The sequence below is a fragment of the Chiroxiphia lanceolata genome, chromosome 1 (assembly GCF_009829145.1).
Source record: "Chiroxiphia lanceolata isolate bChiLan1 chromosome 1, bChiLan1.pri, whole genome shotgun sequence".
Lineage (NCBI taxonomy): Eukaryota > Metazoa > Chordata > Aves > Passeriformes > Pipridae > Chiroxiphia > Chiroxiphia lanceolata.
Window position 1 is genome coordinate 63195818 of NC_045637.1, and position 26029 is coordinate 63221846.

At 39.0% G+C, this 26029-nt stretch overlaps 1 protein-coding gene across 4 annotated transcripts in view; it reads left to right on the top strand.

The window, feature by feature from the left end:
* Positions 1-909: 909 nt before the first annotated feature.
* Positions 910-26029, top strand: part of LOC116782087 — a 30730-nt gene continuing 5610 nt past the window's right edge. For 2 of the 4 annotated variants that reach the window (XM_032678643.1, XM_032679453.1), the window contains exons 1-11: positions 910-1179; positions 2121-2189; positions 7970-8003; positions 14963-15013; positions 16957-17034; positions 19880-20016; positions 20552-20671; positions 21161-21191; positions 24470-24491; positions 25044-25068; positions 25921-25959. In XM_032678643.1, coding sequence (XP_032534534.1) covers positions 1105-1179; positions 2121-2189; positions 7970-8003; positions 14963-15013; positions 16957-17034; positions 19880-20016; positions 20552-20671; positions 21161-21191; positions 24470-24491; positions 25044-25068; positions 25921-25959 — 681 coding nt within the window. In that variant the 5' untranslated portion in view covers positions 910-1104. Of the gene's footprint in view, positions 1180-2120; positions 2190-7969; positions 8004-8792; positions 9834-14962; positions 15014-16956; positions 17035-19879; positions 20017-20551; positions 20672-21160; positions 21192-24469; positions 24492-25043; positions 25069-25920; positions 25960-26029 lie in introns of those variants that run through there. The other 2 variants (XM_032681008.1, XM_032680257.1) reach the window with 2 other exon arrangements.

Sequence of the window (26029 nt, forward strand, 5' to 3'; positions counted from 1 at the left end):
TTTTACATTTATTACCAGCCAGAAGTGTAAAGCTGAGACATTTTAAAATAAAATATTTGCATTTAAATTAAAGCCGCTGCTGTGTTTCCTGCCCCTTCCCCACACCAGGCCCAGAAACCTTCCCCCACTGGGCCCCCACCCTGGGACTGGTGCCAGCTCCCAATCTCAGCTGGTTCCCAATATCCCCTCTGGACTGGTTCCTGCACCTGCTCACCCTGGGCCCCTCCCAGTATCTGCTCTGGATTGGTCCCAGTACCTGCTCCCCAGCCTGAACTGGACTCAGTATCCACCTTACACTGGTGCCAGCATTCACCCTGGCCTGACCTGGTCCCGGTATCCACCCTGACCTGGTCCCAGTACTCACTCTTTGCCTGAACCGGTCCCAGTATCCAGCCTAGACTGGTCCTGGCACCCACTCAGGGCTGAAAAGGTCCCAGTATCCTCTCGGTCTCAACGGGTCCCAGTATCCCCTCCAGCATCCTCCCCTTGAACTCATCCCAGCTCCCCTCCTGAACTGGTCCCAGTACCCATGCTAAACTGCTCCCTGCGCTCACTCTGTCCTAAGCTGGTCCCAATATCAATCCTAAACTGGTCCCAGCGCCCACCCTGGCCTGAACTGGTGCCGGTATCCATCCTAAACTGGTCCCAGTATCCACTCAGACCTAAACTGGCCCCAGCCTCCATCGATGCCTGAGCTGACCCCATAATCCTCTCTCAGCCCGTCATGGCGCTGCCCGCCCCGAGCCCTCCAGGGCGCTCCGGGAGCGGACAGACGGACACACAGACGGAGGGCAGACGTCCCTAGGCCGCCGTGCGCGCCGGCTCCCCATTGGCTGAGGCGCGCGCCACCGCCCGCCAATGGCCGCTCTCCTGGGACGTGGCTGCGGCGGTGGCGGAAATGACGGAAGCGGGCGCGAGCCGCCGGAAGGCGGTCCCGGCGGCGAGAGATGTGGTTTGGTCCTGAAATACAGCGATAACGCCGAAACGGTCGAATAATAACCCAGTTCATCCGCCCGACGCTCCCAACTGATCGCTGGCAAGCACCGTGCGAACAAGAGTTGGATTTGTTGTTGGTTTATTAGTTCCCCGCCCCGGCTGTGCAGGATGAGCGCCGTGGCTGAGGAGGTTAAGGCAGAAGACGGCAAAGCGAAATTTGAAAGAAAAGTGTTTTATTGCGAAGTGAGTGCGTTTCTTGGGTGGCTTTTGAGGGCGGGTGCTGGAGTGCGGGCATTGCGAGGTGTGCGGGTACCGGAGACTGCGCTCTCCGACGTGACCCAGGTGTGGTGTGGGAGACCTGCGAGTGAGGGGAGCTGTAATGTGAGACGAGAATAACGTGGTCGGTCTCTAGGAGAGCTGCTTGCCTCAGGGTTCGGTGAATTCAGGCTGTTCTTGAGGGGTGCGGTGTGATGGTTCTTAATTGTAGCCTTTCCAGTCTCTGGTCAGTGTTTCTCATAGGTGGCTGCAGGGACCCGTTTGTCTTTAAAGGCTGCAACGTGCTAAATTTACCAATATCCTATTATTGTTCTAGCACTGAATATTTTTCTGGCGCATTCAAGTTCTGCAACAGTGTGTCAAGAGAGTAGACAATATTAGCATGCATTAGTCTTTACTTTTTTTTAAAGCTAAAGGTAATACGAAATATATGTACATTTGTAATGTTTTCCGTTAATTATTGCAATGGTGTGTGTCTGTGCATCTTAATGAAATGCAGATATCTTCCTCCATTGTTCCTCTGATCGCTTTGATGTAACAGTGAACGGAGTTGCAGTTATTCTAGGGCATAATTTTGCCTCTGTTCCTTTCTAATTGCTGGCTTTCTACCCTGAAGAAGTTTAGAAAACTTAAGAGTGGTAGGAGAGAAGGGGGAAGCTCTTAAAAACTTCTTACCACCTGATTTATTTAAACATGTATTTAAGCATCATTTGAACAGGTTTGGGTACTATTTCTCGTCATTTTAGTGGTACACTGCTCTTTTAAGTGTCATGCAAAGTGTACTGTTAAGCCAGAGAAGACCTTGAGAATTACACGGCAGGAACAGGTGTATTTCGAGTTCTTATTTGGCACCAACTACAGAATATCTGTAGCATAACTGACGATGTGCTTTCATTTATCTCTTTTAGGTTTGTAAAGTTTCTTGTGTGAGTTCTATAAGTCTTCAGTCACACTATCGTGGTGCAAAGCACAGAAAGGTAAACTTTTTTCCATATTAGATGTATATGCAAATTTAATCATAAGTCTGGGACTCAGTTCTTGATTTCACACGGCTTCAAGTGCTTGTTTAACTTATTGATAGATCTGTAACAGTAATTTGCTTGAACTATCCCAGGAAAAAGATGAGGAGGTGGGACTCTCACAACTGTACTTTGTACAGCATGTAACCTGCAATATCAGCCATACCTCAAGGTAAATGTGTGCTAATTGTGAAATTAACATTTGAACTACATGGGGAGCCACAAATGGTGAAAGAATGTAACCTTCTGATTTTGGATACAGTTGGTAAAGGTACTGTTCTGTTCTGCAAGTCTACATAGCTCACCTGTATTGTGAACAAAACTGGAAACTGGCTTACTTACTACTTTGATATTAACATCAGTTCTGGAGGGGTTACATAGATTCAATTAACAAGTCTGACAGTTCTGGGTTTTTTTGAAGCATCTCAATAACAGCTCCCTGGTTTAAGCACAAAACAAGTAAAGGTATTAAATTATTAGACAAGGTTCTGAGAGGATTTATTTAGAGATGAGGCTTTTACAAATGTTGTTTGGCTGAACCTTTGACTGTTGGTTGGTGATGATTGTCTTCTATTTAAAATTCCACCACATTCTCAGTCTATAAAGGTCTATAGTTGTGTGTACTCTGATCTCAACAGATTGTTTGTATTGTTGTGGCACTGTAGTGCCTGCTCTGACATTTTCTTAATGACAGTTTGTTCTTCTTGGAACATTAAAGACTAACTGCAATACTGCCTTTCTTAAGTGCTTGTAGGCCCCTTTTTTTTTGTTGTAGATGAGGGATGTCTCCCCACCTCTTTGCTTTCAAGACAGATTAATAGTATTTTGTTGTCTGCTTGCTGGTCCCTTTAGTAGTGTTGGTTCTTATTTGAGTCAGTGGCTCCACTTTCTCAAAATGCTTTTTTCCTCCCAGGATTGAGACTTCTTGTTCCCTTGTAGAATTTTCATGTCCTGCCAAACATCCCTACTGATGCAAGGAATTCCTTTGGTTTTGTGGTTGTTTCTTTTTTTTTCCTTAGCTAACTTTCATAGCAATCCAATTATTGCTGTTTTTCCCTTTTAAAGTAGAAAAACTAGTGGTTATTTTCTTGGAAAATCTGCATATAGTTTTCCTTCTGTTTCACTTTTGGAAATCGGTTGTGTGCTAGGCAACATCTGTCAAACTTTCTTGTGTCAAGGAAGGCCTGCAAACCGATAGGGAACAAGAATTGGGCAGGTTGAAAAACTGGGTGTGCGTTAGATGATAAATGTTAGTTCTGGTGTGTGGAATCCTGTAAGTCATGTGGCTGCTCCAAGATTGCCTCATCATTCTTTTCTGTTATCTTACTTTAAATTATTAAATCTATTGGATGTTTTGGTGGGAAGAGATCAGAATTCGTAGAGTTCTTTCAAGTTTTTGTGTCACTAGGTTTGAAGTAACCATGAAAGCCCTGAGCTTACATTCCTTTTTGATACAGTGTAGGTGTTGATAGTGAAGAGCTCTTAGTTTGTTCCTGGCTAGAGGCATTCCTCTTCAAACTAATACCATAGGATGGTCTATGACAACTTAACAAAAGGAAGAGAAGATAGTAGTTCTTTACCTAAATCACAATACTGGCCTGGCCAACCCCCCAACCATTTTTTATAACTTTAGTCAAATTACTTTTTTCCTATCAGTTACCTATTTGTTTTTAAAATAGCATCGTTAAAGGTGCTTTGTGCTTGCCCTCCACCAGAAGGTGTTACAAAAATACAAGAAAAAGGACTCTATGGAAAGGACAGTCACTGGGAAAATGTCAAGAAACAAATGTAAACGTGTACTACATTGTGAAATGATTCTCATTTCATTGACCTACATTTCCATAGCTATTCAAAGTAAAATGTGTTATTTTGAGTAGCTGTGGTAGTAAAGGTTGGCTGTCTGACACATTTGTAGTAATACTTCTGTTGACTTTGTGTACATGGCTATTCTATCTCTTTTTTTTTTTTTGGACTTTGAATAGGTACCTAAGTTATTTCTGCATACCTTTTTTTCATCTCTATATGTTGATCGTTTGTTCTCCTGAATATCAGTACCATTGACTCCTAAGCATTAACATTAGAATGCATAATTTCTTTAGAGGAGGTCACTTTGCAAATATGTAAGAATACAATACTTCTTAGGTAAATTGTACTGAATGCATTGCTTCCATAAAACTAGGCAGAATTGTAATAGTGACCTATGTATAAGGGAATAATTAAGTCAAATTCTTAATTCTGTTGAGGAAGTCTGATTGCAGTGTGCTGTACTCCTTGGACTCCAGAAAGATTGGTTTGGATGAGTTGGAGATTGTTAGGATGTTTTTCCTGTACTGACTCAGTCTGGCTGTTTAAACTGACAGTGCCTAAATAATTTACTGCTGGAGGGCAAAACGTAAATATACCTGCCTCTTCCTGGTTGCTTAGGCAGACTGCTGAGATTTTTTAATTTAGATGAAAGTTTTATCCAGAATATTTTGTTACTTCCCCAACTAAAAGAGAATAAGCCTATACCTAAAGCCTCATCAAATTCCTCTATGTTGGAGGCAAATAATTTTGTGTGTACATTCTTACAAGAAAGTGAGTCCTGAGTTGTTTCATTCGTATTTGCATTTGTATATTTGCAGACTCAGTGCTTTGTAACCCTTTGGGTTGATGTGTGATTCATTTCAAGGGGTAGAAATAGGCTGAGTGACATACTGCAAATAGAAGTAATTTAAAAATATATCAAGTAAATCACTAGTCAGCACAATGACTTTCTTTGAATGCTTAATTTACAGAATATTAGCTAAGATTTTAATTCTACATCTTATTTTAATTCTACTCTTTAGAGTTCATTTAGTTTCTGTCCCTGAGAGTTGATTCTTTGTTGTGCCAAGAGTTTGTATTCCTCACTGACTTCAGTGTTCATGACTGTGATGGTTACCATATCCTTCAACTGGAGCTAGAGTATTAAGAATACACATCTAATTTTTTTCTATTGCTGATAGTTCATGAGGCCAAACCCGTGTAAAAAGTGCTGCTGGACAAAAGATTGAGGGGCTGAGGTGATCACAGTACAAGACTGTGTGTATTTTGTGCACTGAGTGCCATGTGTCCTCTGTATAGTTGCATAATGGTGGGTTTTGTGGTTTTGTTGCTGATGGGTATTCATGGGGCAGGGAGTTGTGGAAAGTGACTTAGCCAAAATATCATTCATACACGTGTGTATAATTCTTGACTCTGGAAACTGGAATTGGCTTGTATTATATACTTTGAAAAACAGTTGAATGTTGCTTCTAGCCATTATGATAAAATATTTGAAAAACAACTAAGCTTACTAATGCTTTTCATTGAACCAAGCCTGTGAGAGCGATGGGGGATGTACTGCATGAAAGGTGAGTTTGGTTGGCTTTTTTTTTTTTTTTTTTTTTTGGACAGCTGAGTAAAAGTCTAGGCCTTTTGAGGGAACAGTCCCCAAATAAAGTATACCTGCATATATCTGAGATATGGTGATATGTGTTTTGTAAGTTTGCTGGAAGGGAAATCCTGGAGTGGAATGTCTTTTTTTGCATGTCTTTTGAATGGCCCTTTGCAGGTATGGCACCAGCAGAAGTGTTGCCTCTTCTGTGAACTGTATTTGGAGCACAGATGAAGATTGTTTCTGGTCCTGTCAAAGACTCAAGGGTCCTTGCCCTCCCTTCATATCTGAAGTTAGATAGATAGAAATGCCTACCATGTCCCAAAGGAGAAAAATCTGCATTCAGGACTCTGCAAGCTCATTAGAAACAAGAGCTGTTAATCTCTGTCTTCACTATTTCAGTGTTCTAATTTCTTCTGCCTCTTACCCTTGGTTGTTGTGCATCAGAACCTGTGGTTGAAAATACCTGATGTACAGGCAACTTTTCTGCCCTTTCTTATGGCATTAAAATCAACCATGCTGGAAAAACATTTCAGTCGGGCATTTTTGTGTTGATACTTGGAATGCCAACATAGCTATGTTTCAGTAAGAGGAAAATTACCTGGCTGTTGCATTGTTTATGTTTGGTCTCAAAAAGCACACTGTCGTGTTCTGCAGCCTATCTTTATGATCCAGAGAGACTTAAATTGTGGAGCTTTTCTTTTGAGAAAAACAAATAAACAAACCATACAGAAAACCAACCAACCAACCAAAACTTGCTGCGGACATCTAGCAGATGTATTTCAGAAGTGTATATGTTTAGAACAACTAAAGTATATTTATGTAATACTTAACTATGCACATGAAACTGTTCTGTTAGATGACTGGTGAACTTGAATTGTGTGGAAAACTACTTTATGCAATACCTCTTACAGGTATTGAGGTATCTACAAATCTACATTAACCCAGTGTACGTGGGAGGTTTTAACCCTTAAAACCAGTAGTTTTTGAGTTTTGGCTTCTCAAAGTTAGACACTTTGTTAAAAGTTACTCTAACTTTTCATAGTCTCAGCTCAAAAACAGCTGTTGCAACACTTGACCCAGGACAGAGAATAAGTTGCTTACCTAATGTGTGAGAATCTTAATTCCTGGTGTAGAAGGGATCACAAGTAAAATGGACCCCTTAGCTTCAGCAGTGAAACTCCATTTCTGATATTAGCAGTAACCAAAGTGCAATCAAAGCTGATTGTCTCAAAAGGGTCAGAAGGAAATTCTTTTTGAGCAGCAGCTCACAGTTGCTAATGTTTTCTGCACATGTCTGAAAAACTTGGTATTAGCAGCTGTTTGTTGTAAAACTGCAGAATGTCAAGTAACAAAAACTTGGAGCAGCATAACTGCAAGGGAGGTTGTGTCTGTATTCTAAGTTTATGAAATCCTTCTGAGCTTATACAAAACCATCCACTATCTGTGGCGATATTGGGACTTAGGTAACTTCCTAACTGCCGTGGAAGGACAGCTTTTTGGCTTCTCAGACAATTAACTGCTACGTCAGTCTTGCTTCCCGTTGAATTGTGACACCCATGTGCATTATCTCTTCCATGCCACTGAATTCTGAAAATATAGCACTTAACTCCATGGACTGCTCTGGACAGAGAGATGCTTTACGAGTGGAACGATCATACATATTGTTTCTTTCTTGTAAATGTCAAGTTTGTGTTTATTTGCCAAAAAGTTCTCAAAATGAGTCAGGATTGTTTTAGCCATGTTCTGAAATGGAAATTTAAGTTCTTCTTTCCCTTAGATTCTGCCAGAAAGTGATCTGTTCTGGATTCAACTGATAAAAGCCACTTTTCCTGTTCTTCATTATATGAATGATCTTTCATGAGATTTGGCTAGCCTTAAGGTTTAGCCAAATCTACTCAAAGTGGTGGAGGAGCTGCTTTTAGTTAGTTTGTTTTCCCTTTTGTGGAGAGGTTTTCTTTCTTTTTTTTTTTTTTTTGGTGGGAACTACAACTTTTGAAAGCTTAGGAGCTGCAGTCATGCAGAACTCAAGGTTTTCCTGGCATCTTTGAGATGTTGTGTTTCAATCCATAATCATCTCTTAAAACTTAATTAAGTAACAAGGCTTTCTTGCAATTAGACTTGTGTTAACTGTAAGTACACTTTTGTCAGTACTTCCAGCTTTTGCAGAAAATCATAAAGGCTCTAATTTTTCCTATATGACAATGGAAACTTTGGCCTGTAATGTGATTGGTCTGCAAAGGCTTCTCAGGAAGTACAGGGTTTTTCCTTCAAGTGGTGCAACACATTAATTTCTTTTTCTTATTTTATTTTGGGATGACTTGCGTCTTCATAATTAAAGAAAGAGAAAGCCCTGAGATCCAAGACTGTCTGTTGTAAGTATAACACTTTTTTCTTTCCAGCCTTCTAGGACAGATATTGCTTGGGAATTTTAATGTTTGTTGCTGTTTAGCAGTTCAGGTATTTGCATTTGCCAGATTCATATGTCTATAACTGTGGTTCTGTTTATATGCTGAACATTCTTCTGAGATTTCTGTCTAGTAAACTGTGGAGCAAAGAATTATTTTAGAGCACAAAACCTTAATTATGCCTTTCCACATGTAAATGTTTGTATATCTGCATAGTGGAGGGATGTGTAGTCAGTATTTTCGTTTCTCACCTTCCCAGGCTAAACCACCTCCCACTTTTCTGTCAGCTTTATGCACTCACTGCTAAGCTTCAGGCAGTATGCTAAGAAGCTAAATCAGCAGTCTAACACAGCACCGTTGCAGATGCAGCTCTACCAGTGCTGAAATTGCTTGGCTGCATCACAGGAATGTTCTGCCTCTCATTATTGTAGTGGACTTGGAGTAGCAAAGATGTATTCAAGGTGAATTCAGTTGTTGGGGTGTCTTTTCCCCCAGAAACTGAGAATGTGAATCCAGACTGTCGTATGTGAATGAAAATAAAAGTTGTGGTGAAAAGTTGAAAATGTGGGATATAACTAGCTCACAGTGGAAATGAAAATCCTGTTGTAAAGGTACTTACGATGGTTTACGGGAAGCAGAGTACATAGGCAGATATGGGAATACTGATACAAACCAATGAGATGATTAAAACCCAAAATGGTTATACGGTCAGTCCTCACAAGAAATAAGCCTTTCACTTCTACTTTATCTTCTTAGCCTGTTGTCCCAAGAAACAAGGCTTACGTTCCGGCTTTGTCATCTGTTCCCCAGTATCTTTTGAACCTCGCAGTCTTTTTGAACCAAGTTGATCAAGCGTGCCTGAAAATACCCATCTGCACAGAGGAGAGCGATGGTGTCAGTTCTGTACTGAGGGAAGTGCTGCAGGCTGAGCTCACCACTTGCTGGACCCTGAAGAATCAACACACGCGAAAGATTTATAAAAGCACTGGTCAGAGGCAACCTTCTAAGAGACTGGACTTCATTATCTGCTCTCATGGTTTTGTGTTGATGAGAGAATTAGTGCAAGACATGTCATTCAAGTATGTGAACAATTATGAGATCTTGCCTCAGCAGACATGACTGCCATCTGCAGATCTTCTCTTTCTAGAAATACTGATAATGGAGCTCCTTGAAAGAATTTGAATAAGTTGTGAAAACTTATAGATCTTCTCAAAATCCAGTGGATTCAAGCACTCCAAAATTGTATTTGTACCTCAGCAACAAGAACCCGTGTGTCTATGGGCAAGGCTTTTTAGTTAAAGGCACTTTGTACAGATTTCTTTGAATTTCTTGTGAAAAATGATCATTAAAAGTAATACTAACTGAAGAGGTTCCTTCTTCAAGATCATAAAATCCTGTTTTGGAGGAGTAATGTAAAGGATGCATGGGACAGAAAGTGAGACTTGAATAAGGTGACAGAAGGTGTGGCAGCAAAACTATGAAAAGAATGGTGGAACGCAGGAACCTGTTGCAAAGACCTGTGTCTTTAGAAAACAATCATGTGGGTACAAGCTCAGTGTCCCGTGGAGAATTTGGGTTAAGAATGTGTGCACACTACAAACACTGTATCTTTGGAAATGTCGTGACTTGGAATCTTTTAACTATGATGTATCTTATAGAACAAGAAGAGAGAAATTAAAATATCTGATTATTAAAGTGAAGAATCTAGGTGTGAACCTTTGGTAAACAAGTTAGCTCTAACTTCTGGAGGAGTCCCAGCATGTGGCACAGGGTGCCACATGTCAGAAGCATTGCAAGGTGTGCTTTTATCCAGAAAGTTCTCTGCCTCAGCAATCATTTTGAAGCAATCAGAAACTTTTACTTCTAATACAAAGCGATTATTCATACTATTGATGTCTCCTTTATCCTACTCTACCGGTACTTCATTTTGCTTCACTGAAGAACAAGATGTGGGAGGCTGATTCACAAGCCACTGGTAGGGTTTATTTGTCCAAAAGAGACCACAATTTGGCCTTATGAAATCTATTTGTATGTTTTAGTTGTGATGGTTTGGGTGTTATTACAAGCAGAAAAGCTTTTCACCTGAGTAAGTTTTTCAGCAATGGCAATTCAGATTTAATTTTGGGAACTGTAATGCAGAATTATACAGTCAGTTATACAGAACTTCTTGAAACTCTCCCCTGGATATATTACCAGTTATAGAAATAATTCTCCCTCAAGATCCAGCAGATCCAGGAAATTCATTGTGCTCTGTCACTGAGATAAAAGAATAAATTACGAATTTGTTTGGCCTTTATTTTTTCATTTTAAGTAACTGATGTCTTTTTCTACAGTTTGCAGATTTATGTAGTAGAGCATGAACAAAAATTTTACTGCATTTGTGGAATTCAGTAGTAAAGTTTTGTGAATGAGCATAGAAAGTATGGATATTCTTAAATTAGATGCCATGTGTAAAGTATAAATCCAGTATTATTTCAGGATATAAATTAATGAGATACTCCTGTTATTGCTGCTGGATCTGCAGTCTTGTTCTAATGTTCATTTTATCAAATATTCCAGTGAGAGTGAAATGTGAAAGCATGTTCAAAGAGCCAGGAAAAAAAAAGTATGGATTTTGTGAAAGTGAAGGATGAGTTTTCTTGGGAATCACCTGGGACAAAACCTGACAAGTATCTGAAATGTCCACTAAATGTCTAAAGAAGAACGGGTGCTTTGGAGGATGAGGTCTGACATATTTAGAATGTTTTACACCAACATCTGCATTTTCTTCCTTGCTGCAGAATTAAAAGAAGTTCCTTTGTTAGTAGGGAGAACACTTCCAATGCTGTTATCATTTGTAACCCAAAATTTAAAAAGACAAATGATTTAGATTCTGAGTGTTTCCCAGTGGGACATGCCATGTACAGTATCCTTTCTGAACTCATCAAAAGTAACTGTGGTGAGTGCATGTAACCTGTTTTACTGTACAATGTTGGCTTTGAAGTCACTTAAGTGAGGAAATGCTTGTGTTTCCAGATGTTTGTTTTTGGAGGAGTACTGCTTTCTGTAAGAAAGTCATCTGCATACCTTCTGAATTTCCACGTGGCAAAACTATCAAAAAGTCATTTTTGCTGTAATGACAGAATTGGATGTCTGGGGCAGTTTTTAGTTGTTTTGGTTTGGGTTTGTTGGGTTTTTTTTTGCCTGCTCTTCAACAGTTCAGAGGAGAGCACTTTAATGGAAGATAGGGGAATGGAAGATGCTGAAGTTCTAAGACTTTAGTAAGAGAGTTAAATCAAAGCTCAGCTGAGTATATGAATTTTAGTCATGTACACAGTGATATAATTGGACAGATGAAATACTTCTTTCAGCTTGTTTTGAGGCAGTTGCACATGTATTCAGGGATAAGGAGGGGAGGAGATCAAACATTGCTTTTTTTCCTGGGACCTCTTGGCCAAAATAGAGAGGTTTGGAAAACTTTTTGCTTTGAGCAAGAGGCATTAAATGGTGGGGAGATGCCAACATACATGTTAGGCAAATGCTTGCTGGGCAATAGCAGAATCCTGTGGTTTACTACTATGAGTCAACTCAGGCAGAAGGCATAGTATAGGGTATGAGCCCTCTTAAAGCTATTTCTGGGCTGCCTAGCTTTATTGGTGAAATTAATTTGGCAAGAGAAGTGGATTAATGAATTTCTTTTTCACACAGCCTGTGCAATTTTTCTCGCGTTACAGTAAGGTACAGAGTTAGCTTGCAGTGCTACTCTTACAACAGTACGAAAGTGTAACAAGGAATGTTGTTAGATGCTTAGTTATTAGATCTGCTAATCTGCATCTGCATCTTTCAACTTAAAACCTCTACGTAGCACCAGGAGTAAAGAAAGCTTCACTGTGGTGTTTGACATGGAGTCAAGGGGAGGAATCCAGTCTGAAGATAAGCTGCAGTTATTTAACAGCACTGACGGCAAATTCTTTCTCCAGTGAAAGTACAGACATCATGTGTTCAATAGTTACAACCTTATCAGTATACTAATCAGCATTTCAGCTTTGTTATTAGAAATTTATTTATTTTAACATGTCCCTCCATACTCAGTGTTTGTTAAACATTGGTAACCATGCATGAGGTTTTGGGATGTATAACTACTGCAATGTTTTCAAAAAAACCCCAACCTGGAAGTTCTTTTCTGACTTGAAGGCTAGAAGAGGAAATGTTTCAGAAGCCATAATAATAGAAGTATAAGATTGAATACTTCAATCTTATAATTGAATAAGATTCAACACCCTTGCCCACCTCTCTCTTGGGGAGTTTCTCTATACAATGGCATCTGGTGTCCTTGTGCACTTCCCCTCTTGTATTCAAAAGGGAATCTGCAGTGCTGAGCCCAGTACTTCTTTGCTGTTGAGTAACTGAATTGACAATGTCTGATACTACCCTTAAGTTTTGAAACATGGCTGTTATATTTCTGGCGTTAGGAATGTGTGTGTATTACAAATACACTTACAGATGTTTCTTTGTTCTCCACCTTTTATATGTTCAGCACTCTGTAACTGAATATTGAAAGGAAAGGGGTTTTTTTGTTCATTCTTGTAGGTAACTAGTAACTGGAAAATAGCCCTTACTAAATAAAATCATTAGCTGAAAGGGATTTCCTGATACTGATAAGATTTCCTAACTTCCTGATTGAAGCAGGACTACTGCCAGTGCTGGATCATCCCTTGCTTGCTGAATTCTTGAACATCTCCTCAGGCAGAGGGTCTGTAACCTGTGTTTGATCAGTCCATAGTTACTCTTCTGTCTTAAAGAGGAATTTTATCTTAACATCTGATCTTTGCCTCTGAAACAACTATTTCTGGCTGCTACTTGTTAGTGCTTTTGTCACATCCACACAGGGTTGGAAATCTTTGTAGCTGCTGTTGATATATCCATGCTGTTATATGTCCTCTTGGTCTCCACTTTACCAGACTAAACAAGTCCAGCTCCCAAAACTGTTCTCATAAATTATTTGCTCTCGGTTGTTTGCCTTGGTGGCCATTTTGCTGTACCCTGCTTCTTTCTCCACTTCCCACTTGGACTGAACAAGGATGGTACTAGCCAGCCTCACAAGTCCCAAATAATGGAGGATAAGGTATTCTGAAGTAAGCAGCTTGTGCTGCATCTCAATATGGGGTTTGCCTTAATGTTCCCAGGGTCCTGCTTTATTGAAACTTTCACATTGGTTGTTGCCTGTAGGTTACTATTGTCTGTGAATTTGCTGAGAGTGTTCTGTGCATCCTTAGCCGGGGTACTCGTGTTGGTATTAATTGTTGTGGGCCCTGTAATCAGTCTTTAGGGCACTCTGCTGCTTACTGAGCACCAAGAGGCTGCACTGTTGATCGTTTCCCTTTGAGCCTGGCAATCCAGCTGATTTTCAGCTCATTGATCAGTCTGATATGCTTTAGGGAAAACATTGTGTTTTGGGTTTGGGGTGCTTAAGAAATATAATTTACCTTATTAGCAATATTATTAAGCCATGTGGCTAGTAAGCATGAGTTAAATGTTAGCCTGGAAACCCGCTGTTGCTGAATGGGAGAGTCTTTAAGATCATAATTGCTTTGTTAAACTTTTTCCAGGAGCAATGATATTTACTAACTGCCTTTTTTTTAATAAGGAAAACAACTCACAACCCCCCCCCCAACAGCTACTTTCGGTGATAGTAGCAGCTAGAACTTGATTTTTAGCTTGATCATATTTGTAAACTGTAACCATGTTAAGGCAGACTGTACTGTGAACTGCTTCTGGTCCAGTTCTCTGTAAATGCAGTTTCCCCTAGAAGTAAAATCAAAATAAAGCACTAAAAATCTTGTTTCACAGGTGCTTATTTGTGTCATTTAGCGTTTGGCCATGTTGTCAGTCTGCAGATGCTGGACCTGGAATCTGACTTGAGCTTCAGACACTAGCTGAACAACTCTGAATTGTTGTGCTTGCAGAGTACCTGGAGATCTTCTTTTGTTCTTGCTACCAGAAATTTTGAAGCATTTAACTGAAAAAAATGCATAATTTATTATAAGGAATCAAGGGAGATATGCTTTCCCAGACCCCTCCCTTATGTTAATATTGCAGAGTTATTTGCAACATGTTTACAACCATGATTTGATTTGATTTACAGCTTTGATACCTATCTCTTAAGTGCTTGTCTTATGCAGAAAGAGGAAAAAAATTGATGTATACAACATGTTGTGTTTGCCATGAGTATAGAAAACTTCATTTCAGTAGTAATTACATGTGCAACTGTGTAATTTAACTCAAACTTCCACTTTTTCCAGTAAATGAGTATTAGTGTGTCACCTTGTTTTAAACTTGAATGCTGTGACTTACAAAAGTACCGGCAACATCATTAATGCCCGGTCGTTTGTCTGTGTCTATGGATTTGAGGGGGAGTGGGGCAAGGGAGGAGAAGTACCTTTATAAAATACATCTGAAAATTCGTTTTGAAGCTCTGAGTGATTAAGAATATATACAGAGCCCTATGTAAAAGAAGATGCAATTTAATGATGACATTGATTGTGTCTGAGACTGTGTTTAGGCTCTAAATGTTTAGACTGGAAGTTTTATATTGAGTACCTGTAACATAGATTGATTGTCATGCATGATACTGAATAGTTAAAACAATTAAAATAAGTAGCCAGTATGAAAAGCATTTAAAAATCAAATAAGAATTTAATATTCTGGGCTTCTGTGAAATTCACGTTTTGTATATTGTGTTGATGGGGGAGGGGAGTGGAATGAGAGACTTTTTCTGAGAGCGGTGAAGTTACAGAAGAAAACTGCATCAAGATGGAATACTGAGCCTATATTTAACCTTAAAATGAAGATAACTGTTCTATTCTGTAACATGTTTAGATGACCCACTAGGTACTTAATAAAAGCAAATGAGAAGTAGTTGTCTGACTGTCAAACTGTTATCCTAGGTCCTGCAGCTCCAGTCCAAACTCCGATGAAGTATGAAGCACAGAGACCAGGTAGCTGAATATAAATGAGCTAATGTCCTTTTCAGATGCAACTTTGAAATCGATGACTAAAGGAGGTGATTGATTGTGGTCTAGAAAGAAGCAGTGCAAGCTGCCAAACGTTTAACTATTGCTTTTCCTTTGTGCACTGGTTAATTTTCTTTCCTAAGAAAGGGTCTTAGGAGAATATGAAGTTACTAGTATTTTCACAGAAAGACTTTTGAACTTGAGACATACTTTCTGCCTTCACAATTATCTGATATTTTACTGCATTTAGCTAATTTTTATTGCTTGTTGAAGTTTTCAATAAAAAATTTTGTATCACGCTTTCTGTACACAAATGATACAGTGGAAGTTTGACAAACCAGAAACATATAAACCAAGAACAGTATGAGTTGTTTGCTATTAAGATGATACTAAGACAGGAATATTTAGTTGTATGTTAGGAAATAAAAAGAAAACGACCTTGAAGAGACCTTTAACCTTTTTCTGTGTGGATCTTTATTAAGTCCAGAAGACTACATGCCTTTCTCTGTCAGCTTGGCAATAGCCAGCTCACATTGAGCTGCTGCACAGACACACAAATGCATGAGAACTGCATAATGCATTTAAGTTTGTAAGAATCTTGTTTATGGAGATGAATTATGTAGCACCAACTTGTTACATGTCAACTCTGTCGCACTATGTTACTGCTGCATGTCATCTCAGGCAAAAAAGCCCCAAAACAACATAGAAAGATTTTAACAAGACTGAAATTTTGGTAGGAATGGACCACACTGTTGCTGTGGCAGGAGGCGTTCCCATGGAGGTTTTTTCTAATTGCAAAAGGTTTTCCATCCAAATTAATGCTGGAAATTTGTGAAATTTTTCTTTGTTTGCAGCCTGGGAGTTTGACTTGATGGCAGCACAGGCATATTCCTAATGGAATGAATATTTAGGAATAAATATGGAATTCCCTATCCCTGTGAGGTTTTGGGGTTTTTGTGTTTTTTTAAACTGTAACCTGGCATCCTAGTGGGAAAGAATACAGTAACAGTTCAGTGCTTGTGGTATTTCTATGTGCTTGCTCCAATTTGAAGAAACAAGCAGTCTTTATGACTCTTGTGTAATTCATTGGTCAGTTTTATCTAATTAGGAAGATGAGTTCTGTTTTTGCACATTTTTTTCTCAGAATAGGAATAGATATTTTAACACTTCATCATGTTGCTTTATAATGTCCAACATTTGAATACCCTTACTGCCTCTCTGAGATTGTTTAGCAGATACATTTAGCTGAACTCTGCTGGTGTTCTGAGTTGACCAGGAAGTGCGAAAACCAAGCTATTAAAACTCAGTCAGGAGCAAGATACAGCCCTGATCGAAACACTGCTAGTTCAGACTTAGGAATATACTACCAGTGTTTTTGCTGCTTTTGGGCTGCCCAGAGCACAAGAGGCATTTGTTGTATTAGTGAAGATTGTGTTCTTTGTTAGACTTAAAGCAATATGATTCTTGGACTTCAGACTCCAACCAAGCAGTCCCAGAATGCTGTGTGTATATTAGGATTTTAAGGAGAGGAGGGGACTGGTGGCTTGGCTTGCCTTTTTTTTTTTTAACTTTTTGTTCTTTTTCTTTTTTTTTGACTTTTTTTTCATGAGAACTGAACAGTCTGGTACATGCTATGAATGTGAACTTGTATCTTTCCTCAGTAAATTGGATGGTGTTAGAAGTTCTGTTTTGCTTATTTTGTTCTTTTCTTGAAGACACTAAATCCTTGTGTGTAAAATTGTTATGGAAGACAGGGCGTTGGAGTCTTTCTGTTGGGGGACTGAGGCCTTACTGTTTTCCGTATGTATTTCAGAGTGCAAATTTTGTCCCCATTAAAGTCTCCATTAGAAACTCCTTTAAGATCATGGACATTATCTGCAAACTGTATAATGTGTAATGTCTCTTTATGTGTGTATTTTTTACTTTAGTGAAGAGAGGACTTACAAAGTACATAACCTGTCTGAAGGATTTTATGAATGATCCCAAAAGAGAAGAACCTCTAGTTGGTATGTTTTTTGTTTTATAAATTGTGTGCCTTTGAATTTGTGACCAAACAGCTTTTTGAAATAAAAGGTGGCATTTTAGATACTATTTCATTTTCTGGAAATATATTCAATAACTTATAGGATAATATCTATCTCATACCTTTTAAATATTAGCTCGTTGCACTGCATATTATGAAGGCCACCTCTTTTATATACCTTAACTTTTAATACAACTTGTTCCTGAAGGAGCCATCTAAGTATACAACCTTTTCCCAGATCACAGAATTTTTGAGGTTGGAAGGGACTTCTGCTGGTCTTAACCCTCTGGTCAAGTCCCAGAGGAGTTTGCCTGGGACCATGTCTAGATGGCTTTTGAATATCTCCAAGGTGAAAAACTCTACAGTCTCTCAGGGAAACCTGTGCCAGTGCTCGGTCATCCTCGCAGTAAAGACGTGTTTCCCGATGTTCAGATGTGTTTCAGTTGTGTGCCATTGCCTCTTGTCCTGTCACTGGGCACCACTAAAAGGAGCCTGGCTCCCACTTCTTTGCACCTTCCCTTCAAATATTTATACACACTGACAAGTCTTCCCTCTGAGCCTTCTCTTCTTCAGGCTGAGCAGTTCCAGGTCTTTCAGCTGTTTCTCATAGGAGAGATGCTCTAGTACCTTCATCATTTTCATAGTCCTTCACATGTCCATGTCTCTTCTACCGGGAAGTCCGGAACTTGACATAGCACTCCAGAATTGGCACTGCTGGTGCTGAGCAGAGCCTGCTGTCAACACTGCTCCTTTTCCATCTCAGGGTTACTATCAGCCTTTCTTGGTTCATCTTCAACTTAGTGTCCACCAGGCCTTTTCCTGCCAATCTGCTGTCCAGCAAGCCAGCCCCCAACTGACGTGTACTGGTGCCTGGCTTGTTCCTCCCTGGATTCAGGACTTGGCACTTGCCCCTGTTGACCAGCCTAAGCTTCCTGTCAGCCCAGCTGCAGTCACCCAGGGTCTCTCTGGATGGCAGCACAACCCTCTGGTGTATTAACCACCTCCCCCAGTTATATGTCATCAGCAGCCTTGCTGAGGCTATGCGAGGGTAAGAAGACTAGACCCAGTATTGACCCCAGGGTGCACCACTACCTACTGGCCTCCAACTGGACCTAGTGCCACTAGTGACATGTCATCAGTCATGGTTCTTTATGGCTTTCTATTTGGTCGGATATACCAATGTTCCTGTTCAGTAAGATATTTTTCCTGTCTGTCTCAAACTAATGAGATTAATTTTAAGGCTTTCTTTCTTTCTAAGTGCTAGATTAGGCAACCCTTCTCAGTGGCCTTAGTGTTCCAAGTATGTACTGGTAGCCTAGAGAAATATGTTCCCTCTTGAAGACCTAAGCAGCGAATTTCCTAATATTAGCTGAAAATTTCCCTGTTTAGTGCATTGTCTTTTTGTTACTCCACATAAAGTGTTAATATTAAAAATCATAGTAATTTATTACTAGAAGCATTTTTAATAGAAAACTCTTTGGTTACAAGAACACCTTCAGTTCATTTGGTGATAGTTTATTTGCAGAGCTAAGATTTAGAAGTATAATACTGTAGCAGATCAGAGATGGGGTTGAATTTCTTCATAGCAGCCTGTATGTTTTGGATTTGTGACTGAAGCAGTTTTGATGACATGCCAGTGTATTTTTTTCTGTTGCTGAGCAGTGCACTGTGTCAAGACTCATTACTCTGGGTCCCCATCCCTCACCACTTGGGTAGACTGGGGGTGGGCAGTAGTCTGGGAGGTGTCACATCCAGGACACTTGGCCCAAACTTCAACAGAGGATATTCTGTGCTGCATATTCTGTCAGCAATCTCAATTGAGACAAAGAAAGAAAAAGGGGGGAAGGAGAGGGTAGGGTGCAGCAAGGTTTAACTTCAAAGGTGGCTATTCAGAGACTGTGACTGGGTCTTGGAAGTGAGCAACGGGGTTTTGCATGTGTTTTTCTTTTTTTTTTTTTTTTTCACCCCTCTTTCCTTCACTTATTAATTTGTCTTTAATCTCAACCCCTGGTTTTCTTGCTTTTGTTCTTCCTATTTTCTCCCCACCCTGCTGAAGGGTGTGTATGTGAGTGAGCAAGCAGCTATGTGGTTCTTGGCTGCTCGCTGGGGTCAAGCCATCACAAATACAGAGCATTGGAAATTATGACGTAAGGGAACAGCTGCTGTTTTAAGCTGCTTTTAAATTTGTTATGTTTAAGCTGTTCAGAGTAAAACTTTTCATGCTAGGTAATAAGCCTGAAACTTGGAGATTTATGAATGCTTCTACGGTATAGTCTCAGTAATTTATAGGAAAATGAAGAAAACTCCCATTTTCATTCTTGTAAAATGTGAAAGTGTTTAGATTAAAAAAACTCTACACTTTTAAGACTTTAAAAAAAGATTTTAGATTTTTAAATTTTGAAGGACTCAGTTTTTTAAGTGATTAATGTCTTTCCTACATCTGCGTTGTGCTACTCAGACACTGTCCAAGTTATGCTCGACTAAGTAGTTTAAATGCAGTTTTTAAATCTAGACATTTGTGTGGCATTTCTATTCTCATTCTCTTTTTTAGTTTCTTGAAAAAAATATCCCAAGCAGGAAGAAAGGTGCATGAAATATTTTCTTTTGGTAGGCTTGCAAATCTGCCACAGATGGTGTATTTCCTTTCTCAATAAGACATTGGAAAGAGATAAATTTAACTAATGTGATCCTGAGGGAGTATTGAAATTCTGAAAATGGAATATTATTATATGTTCATTTTGGCTTTTAATGAGCAACACTGAAGAGAATACATTTGTTTATAGTAGTATATAGTAAAATATAGATACTTATAACTCCTGCTTTTACAGGTTTAGAACATGTGGTTGAAATCAGATTTGAAGGAAGAAAAGAGCCACGTTATGAGTGCAAGCTGTGTGAGCTTAATACAGAGATGGCTCCCATGATAGAACATCTTAGTGGATATAAACACAGGAGAGCATACATTGTGAGTTATTTTTGATGCATTTTGATAAAAATTTCTCTATGATACTCCCCCCCCTTTTTTTCTCTAAATAATTAGTTTAAACTCCCATGTGATAAATTGCTAATACTTGTACAGTTGATTCTTCATGGGTCAGATCAGTATGAAAAGCTATAATGGTGTGAGCTGTTGAGGCAGTTCAATCCAGAGGTGCCTGTCTGTATCAGCTCAGAAGTCTGTTCCTAAGTGTTCGGATTGTTTTCAGGATCAGGTCCCTAGAACGTTGTGGTTCTTTCTTATTCCTCAGCATGTCCTTAACATTGTTAGATTTGGTATAGAGGATGTTTCCTTTTGGTAGCAAGCTTTGCATTGTTTGTTTTGAAGCCTACTTAAGCAACTCTAAAATTTAATTAGTTGTGTTACAGAGAAAAAACTAACTCATAATGCTCAAATCAATGTTTACCAGCCTTTTGGAAGCTTGTCCAAAAGGTGACGTGTCAGTTTTTTAATATTGTGATGAATTTTGATATTGACCTTTACAAGCTGTTTTTTTCAACAGTCTAAAGAATTTCCAGATAAAATGAAGAGAAGGACAACAGATGTAAAAGAATGCAAAGTCTCATTTCTCAAACGCATAGCAGGAGAGCTAGAGAAGACTGAAGGGTTAAAAATGTATGAGGTAATTTGTTCAAAAGTATTTGTTCATATGTCTTTTATCAATGTGTTTATGTTTGATGTAGTAAATTTTAAAAGTACTGCAGACAAAGCTTGTTAAATTTCTTTGTGTTTCTAGGAAGTGTAGTATTCAGTTGAACTAAGGCTTTACTCAAAGTTGCCCTAAAAAGTCTGGGGAAAAGAGCAGTAATATTGAAATTCGTCTGAAAACAAAAGTTGTTTATTTTGAAGGTTTTAGATTTTTCAAATTGAAAATGTCCAGTCTGAATTTCATGGTTCAGAAATTTCACTGCTTGACTTCAATAATTTTTAATTTTTGCAAAGTTTCTCTCAAGTTTCATTCATATTTACAGGATTCTGTATCCGTGAAATTATGGTCTACACTGTGCTGGCATAAATAAAATTACTTGTTCTGTTCCTAAAGGCAGTTGCAGTAGATACTTGTTTGGAATTTTAATCAGAAAGTCTAATATGAAACTTTTTCTATTTCTAGATTGAAGGCTACATAAGACCAAGTACCTCACGTAAGTCTACGAATTTCTTGAATATAATAGAATTGATGTAAGTGATATCTGGCCTAGTTTGACTTAGTTGTTGAACTCAAGGGTTTGACTGATTTAAAACATTCAACTTGTAATAGCACTAAATGTTTTCAGAGATTATCTGGGTTTTGTGAATTTGAAATAAGGAAAGAAGGAAATTGCCAGACTTACAACGTTCCTTAGCCAACCTGAAGAAATACTTCCTTGCTACCTTTTGACCCTAGTACTAATACTAGAAGGAAGGTAGGTTTGATTGAAATGGGTGAAGGTTGCATAGATCAATAGAATTTTTCAGTGTGAATCAATTTCGGATTGATCATTAGTGGCTTCTGTGGATTGTATTTTTTAATGTTGGTCTGAGGTGTTTGTCTAAACAAGGTGGCAGAGAATCTTTTTGAGCTCTGTTTGTGTCTCTTGTGAAGAAGAGGGAATATGACACAGTAATCTAGCTCAGTAATTCTCAGTTCAGGGTAAATTGACATCAGTCAAGACTTCTGTAGAAGTAGAAGACATGCTCAGATATCAATCTGGATCATCAAAAAGGGTGATCCCACCCAGACCTACAGGATATGAAGAACTAGAGAAATGGACTAGAGTGAAGTTCAGCTGCAAAAGCATTGTGTCGTTCAGTATTAAGGTCTGCTCTAGTTAGGTGGTAAGGTCAACATCAAATGAATTCCAAAATAAAAATACTCTGGTTATTTAGAAGAAAGTCATCCTTACTGGTTTAGCAGCTGTATGTCTTTAGACTAGATCATATTGGCAAATTTCAAAACTCCTTTCTGACAGCAACAGTGAGTTTGAGGATATAATTAAGACAGGCCTTTTGGTGACATGTACTAGTTTGCAAGTGACAAAATGGACATTAACACCAAATTTTGGCTGCTGCACAGATCATATGCAAAACTAAGATAAGATTATATAGTCTTATATATATGTAGATAGGTATGTATGTATGAGAGACCTTGAAGTGATTGATTTGTTGCTTTTCTTAAAGGAAAAATTACAGCATTTCTTTATTCCCTAAAGAGGAGAGGTTATATGTATTTTGTCTTGGGCTTTGGATTAAAAATACTGACTTATGAAGATAATTCCTGTAGCCAGTAACTCAAAGTGTGAAGTTGAGCTTGAAGCCTTGTGACACTGTGTATAAGCACAGTTTGGTAGTAGAACATATCAAGTTCTGGTCTGATTTCATCTCTGAATTCTGCCTGCATCAGTTTTTTTTCCTGTCTAAAATCTATTCTTAATGCTGCTGTGGAATACGGCAGCAAACTGGAAATAAGTCCAGAGATTGACTTGGCTATTTTGCACCAGGCTTTTCAGATTGAAATTATAGCAGATATCTGGAGAGGCCTGTCTGTATCTTCAGTGGGGAAGTGATAACTGTGAGTCAATACAGGATGGGAAGTGATAGACTGGTCAGTCTTGCTAAAAAAGGCTTGAGGGTTACAATGGATACCAAGCTGTATATGAGCCAAGAGAACGCTTTCATTTCACACAAGGCAAATCTCATATTGTGATACTACAGGTTGAGCACAGGCAGAATATTGGAGAACAGTCTTATCCCCACTTATTTGGTGCTGGTAAGACCAAACTTGGAATAATATGTCCAGTTTTGTTCCTTCTAGTTCAAGGGGAAGCTGGAGAAATTGGAGAGGATTATGGAGTTTTTCAGGGGTCAAGAGCATGTGCCTAGGGTGAGGGTTAGAGGGAGCTGTGCTTGTTCAGAACGGGAAAGAGAAGGGTAAGGAATGATAACTGCTTGTAGACTGCTACAAAGATGACAAAGCCAAAGTTGTTGGTAATTGCAGACAATGTAATGAGATGACCAGAGATGGCAGCTTGAGAGGCTGAACTTAGGAAAAACTGAGTTCAGGGAGGGTAGTACAGGTTAGCAATAGGTAGTGAACTCTTCATCCTTGCATGTTTTCAAGCCTTGGTGATACAAAACTAGAATCTTATGTTGGCAGTAGTCCTGCTTCAGGTGGAAGGCTGGACTAGACAATGGAACTGGAAGTTACTACACACTGAAAGTGCCTGACCAAATAGGTGAAAAACCACCATTCTTGAAGACTTGTAAAACTCAGCTGGACTCAAGCCTAACCATTCAGATCTGATCTTGAGGCTAGTCCTTGTCAGAGTGGGCAGAACTTCAGTCATTAGCTGGAGTAGAGTGAAGTTTCCAACAACTGAGTAGTACTCCTTGTCTCCACTCATCTTTTCAAACAGGGCAGATTTTGAAGGCTTACTGGAAAGACAGCACAAATTGAATAATTCAAAGAAAATTAATCTAATTGTCAGTGTCCTCATCTTACAGTTAATTGGTTTCTCTTCTTACCACCTCTGTGGCACTTTTACCTCTCAGACTGGACTAGGTGACCTCCAGAGGTCCCTTCCAACCTAAACGTTTTTATGATTTTGTGAGAGATCCCTGCCATCCTACATTGCCATGATTCTTAATTTATTGGATATTTTCTTTGGAATGGTGGCAGTCCTTTTCTTTCCTGGCATTTAGAAAACTTTGGGACAGTGCAACTTCATGTTGCAACTCATCAGCATGTGTTTACCATGTTAACATGAAGTGGTTAAAATGGTAACATAAGTCTGTCAGCCTCATATTGTAGGAGTAAAGATGTCACTTGTCCTGAGAATTATTACTTGTCCTGTTGCTTATCCTGGAACACCTGTGCTGATAAATACTTAAGAAGTGATAAGTTATGTACCGTGCAGTAGCTGATTCTCTGAAGCATAGTTACTATCTTAGACTGTCTTGTTTTACTGAGCTTTCCCTCCCTCCTCATGTTATACACTGATAGAGATGACATGATTAAGCACTTAATCCCCATAACTTCTTGTTGGAGACTGTATGTATATGCGGCTTTCAGGTTCACTGGTATATATACAGGAAAAAACATTGCCAAACCTTTTCACTGTTTGTGTGGAGTAGGCATGCCCACCTCAGTTCAATCCATACAGACTTCTTGTGTGGGATTCAGCTGCCTGAACATGAACGGGTTTTGTAGGGTACCCTGCAAACCGGTTAGGTAGGGCACAAGCCTCCCATAGACTTTTCATCAAGGATGCCTGGTAATTCCTAAAATGGCAATATGTGTCTAGTTTTAGGCTGCTGAATCCTGCTCTTTAAAGAAACTGCAGCCACGTCAGGGCCAGTAACTGTTCTCTGTGTGTAATGCATCTGTTGCAGTAGTATGGTGGAAACCCTTTGATGTTGCTAATAATACTTTTTCATTTTCTAGCCCCATCAAAGAAGAAAGCAAGGTGAGAATACTATCCCCACAGGGGAATCAAAAGAGATTTTTCATCTACTTTTCTATAACAAACATCATGACATGGGGAAAATATTTTATATTGTCTTTCCACTGTACTTATTCCTCTTTTGTAGATTGTTCCTTTTTGTCTGTGCGGAAATAGCAGCTATGGCTTATGGCTTTTGAAATATTGCACTCACAAAGAAATTGCAATTGAAATTTCAGGCTGTTTCCAGTCTATTTGGGATGCCATAGGCTGAGTAAATTGTATAAAAGGCACTTCTGTTCATATAGGAAGACAAAAAAACCCCACCATTACTTTAGTCATCTCCTTTAGCTGATCTGTAAAGAAGTTCATGAGTACTACTGGATCTCTTTGAGAATCATTCAGAATAAGGACCTTTATGGCATATTTAAAATACTGTTATTTCTTAGATATCCTGTATTGGTAAGTGATATAAATTTGGAAACTGAAATATTTTGGTTCTAGATGCTGTAAGTAAAACTAACTTTTTTAGTAGTTTTAGAATGCATCTTAATATTGTAATTTCTTTCTTTTAAGGTGGGAAGATGATTATAAGCATGAGGTATGTAGAGGTAGTAACTCTGCAAGTATCTTATGTTGTAGCAGTTTCCTTATGCTTGCTTTTAATTTTTCTGAAAAATGGTTACTCTTTGACTTGATTTACTCTTTTATTAATATTATTGCAGAAGCAATTGACCTAATGACCAGGGTTTTGTGTTCATCATAGCAGAGGGGAAGTGAATACTGTACATTCACCTTAGCTCTCATAAATCCTGTTCAGAGTCACTGAGAGTCTCAGATCCAGTGTCTGCAGGCCAGGTCTCTCAACCTGAGCTGCAGTCTCCCCTTCTCTGTTTTGCCCCTCTTCAGATCAAAGGTATTCTATTCTGAAGGTTTGGTTTAAATTTTAAGATATGTCTAAAGGTTTACAATCGTTTTTTCTAACTCAAAGGTGAAACTCAAAATGATCTCTCAAATATCTGCCCTAACCAGCACTGGGCACAAACACTGAGAACTGCCTCATTTTTATCGTAGTGGCAGAGGTTGGTTGTGCAGGCCAGGCCTCAGGCTGGTCAGGTACTGTGCTAAATACAGCTGAGCACTTGACTTTTTTAAACATGATTTTGGTCCTGAGTGAGGAAAGCCTGCGAAAGATATGGATATGGCTTCGATATGAAATGTGTTCTTCCTGGTATTGAAAGTAATGCAGTTGTATTTGTAGTAGCTGCTACCTAACTGATAGTGAAACTCTAAGGTTACATGTTTGTGGCTGTGACCTAAAATTACTGTCTTTTCTTTGTGTTGACTTGTTGCTGGATAAAAGATCAAAATGTCTTGTTTTGTACAAGATGATGCAACAAATATTATAGTATTGAGTCTTTTAATTTTTCTCCCCTATTCTACAATTCCACAGAATGATCCTGTTCGGAAACAAAAAGCTCTGGAGTTCTTGGTATGTATGTAAAATAATTGTGATAAGAGTTGTACAGTTTCACCAATATGATGTAATGAATATTGTGAAG